This window comes from Larimichthys crocea, chromosome XI, assembly GCF_000972845.2.
Source record: "Larimichthys crocea isolate SSNF chromosome XI, L_crocea_2.0, whole genome shotgun sequence".
Classification (NCBI taxonomy): domain Eukaryota; kingdom Metazoa; phylum Chordata; class Actinopteri; family Sciaenidae; genus Larimichthys; species Larimichthys crocea.
The window spans coordinates 15,235,183-15,245,799 of NC_040021.1; the positions used below are offsets into that span (position 1 = coordinate 15,235,183).

General features: G+C 41.5%; 1 protein-coding gene across 3 annotated transcripts in view; it reads right to left on the bottom strand.

The window, feature by feature from the left end:
- Nucleotides 1-1,946, bottom strand: part of plcb1l (phospholipase C beta 1-like) — a 96,590-nt gene extending 94,644 nt beyond the window's left edge. For all 3 annotated transcript variants that reach the window (XR_003463194.1, XM_010733239.3, XM_019268683.2), the window contains exon 1: nt 1,585-1,946. Coding sequence is in view for 2 of the 3 variants with exons in the window: in XM_010733239.3 (XP_010731541.3) it covers nt 1,585-1,683 (99 nt within the window). In the remaining variant the exon portion in view is untranslated. The remainder of the gene's footprint in view (nt 1-1,584) is intronic.
- Nucleotides 1,947-10,617: the final 8,671 nt, after the last annotated feature.

A 10,617-nucleotide genomic window follows, 5' to 3' on the forward strand; every position in this document is an offset into this window, starting at 1 on the left:
CCCCCCTCTTCAGTCTCGTTATTTTTTTCATGAAAGATACAGAGAGGAAAGAGGAAGGAAGGAATGAGTGTGCACGGGAAATGAAACAGAGAAAGTATCTCTGAATTTGAGGGTGTGTGTTTTCACAGGAAAGGCCTGGTGAGCATTTGGTTCTGGAGATAGGGCCACATGTACTGACTACAGTACACAAACACGGCTGTTGGCAGGATACGGACGCACACCTCGCACACCGCCTCTTACAACACCCCAAACAGAGAGTTGAAGGGGTGAGCGTTTACTAGTAATTACTAGTTAAGGAAATACTCAAGCTCTCTGCTTAGAGCATAAGATTGATGATTGACAGAGTAGTAGGTTTGCAAGCATGCATAATTTCCTCCCTGCCATCTGTACCGACCACATTCACACTCATAACACTCCGCTAATGCCATCTGTGCTGTGCTGTGCTTGACTCACCTGAGCTCTGTGAATACGATTATGTCTTCACAGTGTATACGTTAAGATGCTCTCATTAAGTTGTATTTCAAAATGTCACCTGCTGATCTGCATGCATGATTTACATATTTTGTGTGATCTTTAACAAGATTTGATTTGTCTTTTATCAATACTTTCACAAGACCCCCCTCCCCGAGTGTACAGTCAACTCACTGCGAGCAACAGCCAAACTTTCATAGTGAAGTGCTGATATTCAAATGCTCACAAAACAAAGAGGTTCGTAAAAAAAAATGCATGCAGTTATTCAAATGAGCCCGGCAGGTGTGAAACAAACATCCCTTTCATAATATAGACAGATACTGCACGGTGACAGCATGGGAGATGAAAATAACCCATTGAGTGCAATAAGGTCATTCAGCTGAAAACTCAGCAGCAGCTACGCGTTCATTCTCCACACTGGATTGGAAGTAGGATGTGTTGATTTGTTTTGTTGTTTGGGGAAGGTGCAGTGCGCCATAGCTGTCTGTTAAAAGGACTACTACATACTGTTATGTGCATCAACAGCAGCGTGCAATCAGTTTTAATCAAGGTCATTTCACTCCACACACAGACGTGGATGTGATAACAAACACAAAAAGCACAATCGTCATTCAGCTCTTGCCTGGTGGTGTTGACACTGTGACACCCGCGTTGAGCCCTGGTAGATGCGCTAATTAAATGTGGTTAATTGATAAAAAATAAAAAATAAAGTAAAAAACGTTTCCGGTGAAAGGGGGGAGGGGGGCGATCTTAATTCAAATGTTTAATTTAATGAGCAGTGCACACGTTCTCACACACAAGCACCGTCCAACACACACACACACACTCAGTGTAAATTGGGAAATGTAAACAAAGCACATGTCAGGAGGAAACCATAGCTGCAGCATTTCTTTATACCATAAATCAGCAAGCCAAAGGAAGGCAGCCCCTCTCGGTGACCACTGACAATTAAACCCATTAGCTGCTGTTGCACTGAGTACAGCCTATAGATTGTGTAATACAATCCCAGTGGTACAATATGCATGCAAATAAAGCGTGCGGTAATCAACCGGCAGTGAGAGGAAATAAAAACAGAGAAAAGACTCACTGCCGGTCTCTCTCGGCATTACTTACATCATCCCATTTCATAAATTTGTTGCCCTTTCTTAGGCTCTCGGGAACGGACACTGGCTTGAGCTGCAGCGCATGAACTCCAGGCTGTGCCCCTGCCATTGACTCATCTACTCTTCTCGACGCACGGCAGGGCTAGAAATGAGTCACTTCACTCTCCTCTACTCTTATTTCTGTTCCTCTCCTTTTGTAATCTGCTTAAAAAGCAGGCTGACGGAAGCCCACTACTGTTGCCAGTATGTCATGCCCGCATTGGCGGCGGCGGCGGCGGCGGTGGCGGTGGCGCGTCTCGGCTTTTGGAGAGCTGTGGAGGCGGACGCAGGCGCAGCGGACCGGGGCCACTAACTGACTGACTGACTGACTGAGCGACATGCAGCTAAAGCGAGGACGAGGAGAGAGAGAGAGAGAGAGAGAGAGAGAGAGAGAGAGAGAGAGAGGAGGAGGAGGAGGACAGGGGGGGATCTGAATGAGTTGCAGTCTGGTTTCAAATTGTACAAGTCAATGCGGGGACAGGATCGATGCTTGAAGTCATCTAGCGCCGCCGTGCGACCGAGGCAATATGATGGTAATAAGGGTGTAAAATATTTGGGAGTGATGAAATACTCGGAGCAGGTGCATGCAACAGTGGTGTTTGGTTATTGCTGGAAATGATTGCATTCTGTAAGATTGTTAGGGACGTTTTGTTATTATTTTCAGACTGATTCCGATATTTCTGTACATCCAACGTATTTATGTTTAAAATAAACAAGTTTTCAGCCAAAAACATTTGATTGAAGTAACATATTGGGATTTCCTTCAGCCAGCTCACATGTAATTAATTGTTATGCAAATGAAGAACATGTGCAGCTTTGGTATTCAGTGCCTGGGCTCTAACCTTGTCACTTCCCTTAAGGAAACACTTTTCTTAGCACAGCAGACAGTGGCATGACAGCAGCAGCTTGTGTGGGCATAGTTTGCACATAAAATGTGGTAGAGGGCATGCAGCAAAGAATGATCAATGATTAAATCAGAAATTTAATATTTTGCCCCCCCCAGAATTGTATTCTTAAGTTGCCATATTTGAGAAGGCTTTGGAATTTGCATAAATTATGGCAAGAGTAGTATACCCTTTTTTAAGTGTACAGAAATCTACTGGAAATGTAATTTAATCTTCATCAGACGTTGAATAAGATCTATTACATTCCATATAATATATGCTGCTTTAATTTAAGAAATCAGTCCACACCCATCAGCTAGAGTGGACACTGGTTTCTATTTCAGTGCCCACACGTGGCTGTGGGCCTTTTTACTTCTTCATGACTAAACTTCGCTAAACTTCAAAGTTCTGTGAGTCAAGAGTGCGTCATCGCCTTTCAGACTTTTTTTTTTTTTAAATTTAACTTTTCTTTTTAAATAAAACATAGATCCCCCTCCGGCCTCTGTACCGCCCACAGTGTTTATTTTCTGCCATTTCCAAAAAGGGACTACACAGACCGTTTCGAATCCTCCAAGCAGTTTTCCCTCTGTGTCTCTCTATGGTCAGTCACTGGCCGGCGAGGGCCGTCAGACATGTCAAACTAGTCAAACCTGTCAAAGTCTGACTGGCACTTTTCATGTCAGTTGTAATAGTAGTTTGTTTGAGTTTGTCTCCTGTCATTAATGATTGATTAACAGTGACAGTTTGGGGACCAGGCCCTGAATAGAGTCATAGTTTGGTGACAGCTCAGGAAAGCAAGAGAGGGATACAAGTGTGTGTGTGTGTGTGTGTGGGTGTGTGTATGTGTGTGTGTGTGTGTGTGCAAAGACACGAAGGCATTAGGGAAAACAGCCTTCGCATTTAAAGACAATATTTTCTGATGAGTCAGAACTCCAAAATATAACCCTTGATTTAGAACAGTAAATCTACAGATTACTCTCGCCGTGAATGAGTCATTGTTATCCTCAATGCCTCTGACTCTGGCATCCGTCATAAATCTTCCTATAAGCCTTGAGGTTCCAATTAACTCTAAAATCTGCCACAGTGCTCTCGGATGAAAGACAAAGCCTAAAGTAAGGAGATATAACCGGGTTGTCAGTATATAAAAGCACTCTCCAATCGCCTTCATTCAAAGGAGCACTGACATACTTTAAAATAATCTAAGTTGTCAGTGGAGTGTTTTTTCCATTTCACCGAAACAAATGCGAAAGGTGCTATAGAAAATGCAATCAGTGGTGTGTCAGAAAGATTTGAGGCAGAGTTGAGAAATAAGAAGACCTTTAATAATTAAGCAGAGTGTGACTCTGTCAGGAGACCAAAACTACACACATCATAAATTCTGTTGCTAGACATGTGACAGCAGTAGCCTATTTGGTGAAGGGGATCTATCTCATCTTTTGGAGCCACTACTCGCCTCCTCATAGAGATTTATTTAATGTCCTAAAGATTTATCTTAAATTGATTTCCTCTAGTGCAGGGCTGGATTAACCTGTTAGGGGGCCCAGAGGACAACAATGAGCTGTGGGCTCTTGTTGACTCTCCCCAGGCACATGTTTGTCCAATGTATGGTCCCATAATTACAATAAGTATTCATATGTTTAAAATACCCTGGCCCAGTTTTACTAAAAGTCCCCTTACGACCTTACAATTCTAGTTTTTAATTGTGCTCTAGTGGTGCAAAGACATTTGTAATTAACCAAATTATGAAAAAGTAATGCCCCGGGTTAATCCAGCATTGTTCAGGTGTTCATCCAACATGGACTCTAACCCTTATTTATCTGAGGGTAACGGTTTCCCTGAGACAATATCAGAGACGGATGTGGTGGTCTGTCCAGCTGGTGCTGCATTGTTGTGGCTGAGATGGATTTTACGGATACTTGAAAATACCTTCTTACCGTAATCTGTCAGAAACTGCACTCACAAGGATACATTGTTTTCATTTTCAACTTTAGAAAGCTGATTTCTACATTTTAGGAAAAATTGAAAAGAGTGATTCTCATGTCATGCCATGAATTTTTTTTGTATTCAAGACAACAACCAGTGGTCTGTAGTATTGAAGATCCTTTTGAGGTCAGTGACATTGTCATACGCACACTGAATATCCAACACGGTGCATTGACCTTGCTCTTTAATCAGTTCAGGTGGCTGATATATATACAGTATACACTACCCTTCAGCAGGCCCTTACCACTGACATCATATGCGCTGACAGGAGCGAATGAACAGCAGTGGTGTCAGTGTTTCTACATGCACATGATCAGGAACAGGTGTTCTCAAATGATTGCCTTCTGGTGCTTTCATTATCAATATTAACTCAAGATCTCTCCCGAGTTGCACATTCAGCACACCATTAACTATGCTGAAATAGGGGCAAATGCCTTTCAGCCCTTTCACCTTCAAGCGTCAACTGTTAATTCTGCATGTATAATTCAGCTTTACATGCCAAGACTGGCTTGATATTCAAAGTTTAGACTTTTATGCCAGCACAGTTTCATGTGAGAACAATGCAGTGCTGGTTTGGCAAAAAGCCTGCTGGGTCTGACAGCATTATTAAAGCCTTGGGTACTTTTCATCATGTTTCTCTATTGTCTTGTGTTGTTTGTAAAATATGTGTCAGGATGGATACCTTGTGTACTGCAAACCAAATCCACCTGCAGGTACAAATAAAGTAACCTGAACCTGAATATGAAAAACAATTCTCTATCAAAAAGAAAAATTAGAATAATTGTTAGAATTACTTACCAAGCCTGTCTGATTTGTCATTGAGGACTACAGTATATGAATGTATAAACACAGCCTGTGGGAATGGCAAAGGGTCTGTTTCAGTTGATGCCTGCACTGTCCTCTCCATGAACCCTCACAGAAATACACAACACAACGAAGTGCATTAGCAGCATCTTCTGGATCTCTCCTGCCAGTGCACTGTGATAAGCTGCTTTAATACATACAGTATGAATGAATTTGACATAATGTTTTTCCAATGGCAAATAATTCCCACATACAGCACTTTAAAAACAATACTTTCTGATAATATATGTTCAATATGTTGAATAAATATGATAAATGCTTATCATGCAGTAAGCAGCCTTAAAGATAGCATATGAACAGGCTTTGTTTAGAACAACTCTGCAAGATTTTAGACACAAATTATAAAATAGAATGATTTTGTGATTTATTTTTATGATGTTATGTCCATGTCACAGATAAAACTGTGTATCAGACACTAAATTGAAACTAGGAGAGAATTATATGATAAAATATAATTGTGATGTTTTGTAAAATATAAAATCTCATGGTAAATCAAACTTGTGAAACTCTTTATGTAAAATAAACAAATGGGAATCTTTGCTTTAGCTAATCCATAAAACAAAATACAAGTCTTAATATTATTTCATCACATTTATCCAAAAATAAAACTGATTATACAGTATATTGCCATAAAGTAGTCCTGTTTTATCTGTGACATAGACATCATTTTCAAACTTGTAGACCACAGATATTTACTTACTGCAAATTGGTAGCTACTGTGGTATAAATGGTATGGTCACTCAATGGCATGAACAACACAGAAGAGGGTTGGATCAAGAGCAGCTGTGGCTTGGAGGTAGAGCGGGTCAGTTATTAATCAGATGATCAACAGTACAGTCCATTTATCGTTTACCATCATCAGCTACTCAGGATTGCAATGTGCTACAAGCTTGCCACTCTTGCTCTAGTCTTATGTATTTACAGTTTTATATACACTTCTTATTGCTGCAAGTCTGCAATGCATTGCAATCCAGAGCTGCCAATCTCAGTTTTTTTTGTGTTCTTCATGCCAGTGGGTGTCTGCATTTGTGGACATATCAGGCACATACAATTTCCACTTTCTCCTCCTTTTACCTGTTTATTACCAGTGACTTGTTTCAGAAGATGTTTCTAAAGTGGATTACAGGTCTCTGATGGAATTTATAACAACTTACAAAATGTTGTCCAACATTAATTGAAATAATTACATCATCATCAACAGTATAGCCATAAAAATGTGTTTTCCATTCTCAAATGACGATTGGAGAAACACACTGAAAGCTTTGTAAATGCTTTACGTGTCAGCTATATATTCTATAATCCTGTACGCAGCTAAATTCACACTTAAGTGGTTATAATTTAACTGTAATTGAAAGGTTTCATTGGTCAAAATGTAATTGTTTCCTGTGTGCTCTTTGGTGTGGTTTGAAAGACCCAACATTAGTACGACCCACTGCAGATTTCCCTCTGACAATTAATTGGAAAGTATGTTTCCAAAGCCATCGGTGCACGCTGACTGCATGTGTCACAAAGGAAATTCTGATGTGTCTATAATTATGTGTGAATCTGTGCAAAATCAATATACTGTACGCTGGGTACCAGCTGCAGGCACGGGGAATCCTCTGACCTTATCCACCTGTGCAAGGGAAACCCCACTACAGTAATTCATGGCCATCCCTGCTAATTATGTGACTATAGTCTATTTACTTGTGTATTATCAAACCATCAGCCTTGGGATTCTAAATGGGTTCAGTTCAAAGAGTTCCTCTACCACTCATAAAATAGTGAGTAAGTACTGGCAGGCCCAACTACTACTTAGTGAATACGAGCTCTTCAAAGACACCAGGGATGTGGTTTCTTGCCTATAAAAAGACCAAAGCCAAACTGGAACTTTCAAGGCTTTTAATGGGACAATGCATCACATTCACCAACAGAGAGTGCTGTGGCATAACTTTTTGTTTCCCTGGTGGCTCTCCTCTGCTTACGATTAAGAATAATCCTTCTCCCAAGGTTCAGGAACTTCATTGTCCATTCAATCCAAATTCCTGGTAACTAACATAACACGGAACATGTGCAGTGAAAAACGATATGTTAAAAACTTAACAGCTTGCAGAGGGGGCCCAGGGCCTGTGGTTCAGGTCAAATTATGAGTTTAAAGCAAAATGCTGAAGCTCTTTTGCTCCCCAGCCTGACTCTACTGACACAAAAATGTGTTTTTTTGACATTATTCACACCTGGAGAGTTGCAGCGACCTTGTGGGCGAGACAGGGGAGGCTTTAATATGTCTCATTCCTTGCTCTGTTTCTGTGTGAAACCAAACACCTCTACTACTTCTATTGTCTTATCTGAGATTGAAGAGGGAAAAAAACTGGCAGGTGTTCTTCCCCTCAGGCTACAGACTTCAGAAATGAGGAAAATAGAGGGTGGGAGTTGGAATGAAAGGGAACACGCATGCATGCATGTATACATACACACACACACACACACACACACATGCACAAGCATATACTTTGACACACATGTCTAAGTGTGTTGCAAGATCACACGGCCAGTGCTGTTACGTGCAGTGTAAACATGTCTGAGGGTGTGTATTAAATACTCATTACAGAGGACTGGGTAAGCTCTGGGAGAGACTGGGAGAGAAAACAAACAAACCCCACAATGTGGCTGAGAGGGGTGGTGAGGGGCCGAGGGAGGCCTCTCCCAGTGTAATTCAAGTTCAATAACTGACCCTTAACCTCACTCTAACTCAGGTTACACCGTTCTGGTGAGACAGATTATAGGCGCAGTTACCTCACAGCTGTGGATACTATACACCTCTACAGAAGCTTTACACACACACACTTTTATACCCACACACACACACACACACACACACACACACACACACAGTACCAATAACAAAAAAAGGTCAGTTGGTAATGTCAACAAGTATTCTTGAATATCAAATGGCAACATGGATGACAGGTTCCTGATCCGTGCACCTTTTGGTATGATGTAAAGAAACTTGGACCACACAGAGCCCTTTCACAGCCAGGAAGTAGAAGACATCATTCACCTGCAGAGCTGCAGCTGGGCCAGTTTCACTCTGTCAGAAAGAACTCATTACATGCATGTCAAAATGATCAGAGAAGGAAAACACAGCCACTTCAAACTGCTGGCAAATACTAGTAATTGTTTAGTTTTACGCCCATGCAGATTTGGAGTAATGTTTATGTTTTGGTGGTAGGGTAGCCACACTGTTGAGGCAAGAGGGTGTCTATATGGTAGCAGCTGTCATGTTGTTGTCTCATTTATATAATTGTGCTTGCAAGCAAAGAAACTAAATGCACATTCACTAAGGTTGTCACGAAATATCAGACGGTAGGTTTGCAAACAAAACTCCTGCTTTTCTTCATATTTACTTAAATATGTCCGTCCGCCACACAAATCCAGATTTTGCAACTTCTCAAATGAGGCCAGTGGAAGGGCTGCAGATGCCATGGTTGTGGCCGCAACCTAAAAATGGTTCACATCCCATGCTGTGTTAGCATAACCACGGTCACATGTTTGAGGCAGAGACTAAGAAAATGAGGGAAAAGGAGAAAGAGAGATGTAGCTACTGAAATCTAGTTTTTAGAGAGAAGCTCTGAACAATAACAACACATGATAAACAAGACAAAATTGTCTAGCCAAAATTGATTGCCATTCCCTTTTGACCACTTCCCTGCCAGATGGGTATTGCTTTGGTTAAGAGACATGCTCACCCCAGACATCTGTGCCTCTGGGCATCTTTTAGTCCTATTGTTTGACGCAACAGTAGATGGGGCTGCAGGTCTGTAACACTACAACAGAACTGAATCCAGCTATTTAACCCAACCTTTCTTTGACAGTCTTTCTTTTCTTTTCTTTCCACTAGTCCCTGTGGACTCAATATTTATGGATTGGTAAAACCAACATGGAACGGGGAGTTGACCAACATATCAAGTGTCAAGGTCTTGTCAGAAAGGCCCTAAATTTGCATCATTACAGCTCATCCTCTGGGGAGATGGTGGGGCTAATTCAAACCATCTACACACAGCTGGAAGAGAGAAGTGGGCTCTCTTCTGGAGAGAAATAAAATGGAGAGAGACATGTTTTATGTCTCTTCAGCCATTTATTGTTTTCAAAGTCAAGCTTGCCTATATGGCATTCCCCTAATCATCTTTAAGTTTCACAATGTCCAATTGTCATTTCAAAACTGACATCTTGAGACAAAGCAAAAGGCATCTTTGTGTCTAAATGAAAACCAGAATTTATCAGACCCTTACACCTCCAACTGTGACTTTACCATTTAGTGTGTTTGTTATGAGTAGATCTGCCAATCAGCAATGCACAAAGGATCTATTGTCCATGGCCCACTATGGCACAGTTCCAGAGAGGGCGTAAAACTCCTGTCTGCTCTGATAGCGATCTGAAGCTAAAGCCCTTCTCCCAATCCCTACACGCAGCAACAACCCAGTGCTGACTAAGCCTAGGCCGCACTAAGATGCTGATCTAAGGTCAGTTTTGTGCCCCACAAATGGTTTTAAATGGAGGATTAGGTGGAGGTAAGCTGGTCATAGGTCTGTGCCTAAGGCCAGGTGTGGAGTTAGGGATCAGGCTTTGTGCTGTGGTAGAGCTTTTTCCCTTCAAGTGGGCCTAAATCCTTTCAAGAAAGAAAATGTTGATGTTTACATCCTAGCTGTGACCCCTTCTTGGCCTCTCTGTTCGAGCATTCCTGCCATAGCTGTGACATCTAGTTAAGCTTTAGGACACCAGGGGGATAGTGAAAACAACGCTTAATCACAGCCACAGGGCACCTCCATGATAACAAAGCAACCCCTTAACCCCTCTGTGTTTGTGTGTGTTCCTTAATGCATGTATGCATATAAGTGTGTGTGTGTGTGTGTGTGTGTGTGTGTGTGTGTGTGTCGTTGCTGTGCTCAGATTTCTTGGTCGAATAGGTGGCTTTATCCTCAACGCAGGGATTCAGGGGCCACAGTGCATTAATTCTGAATGAGTCACCTTCTTAATTTTCTCAGTGTTGGGCTTTGTGGAGGAATCCTGTTCAGATAATCACACGTAATACCACACAGATTAGGCATATTTACTGTACACCTGGATGGGGGATTCCCAACATATGTTTATCTAATGTAACACAGCTGTCAAAAACCATCATACCCTGAAGGTCATGCCATGGCCAAAAACCCTATGAATTTTCAAATGCTGATGAGTTTTGCTTCATCGTTATGCTCTTCTTTGGACACGAAATAGTCATGCTACATTGTAAACAC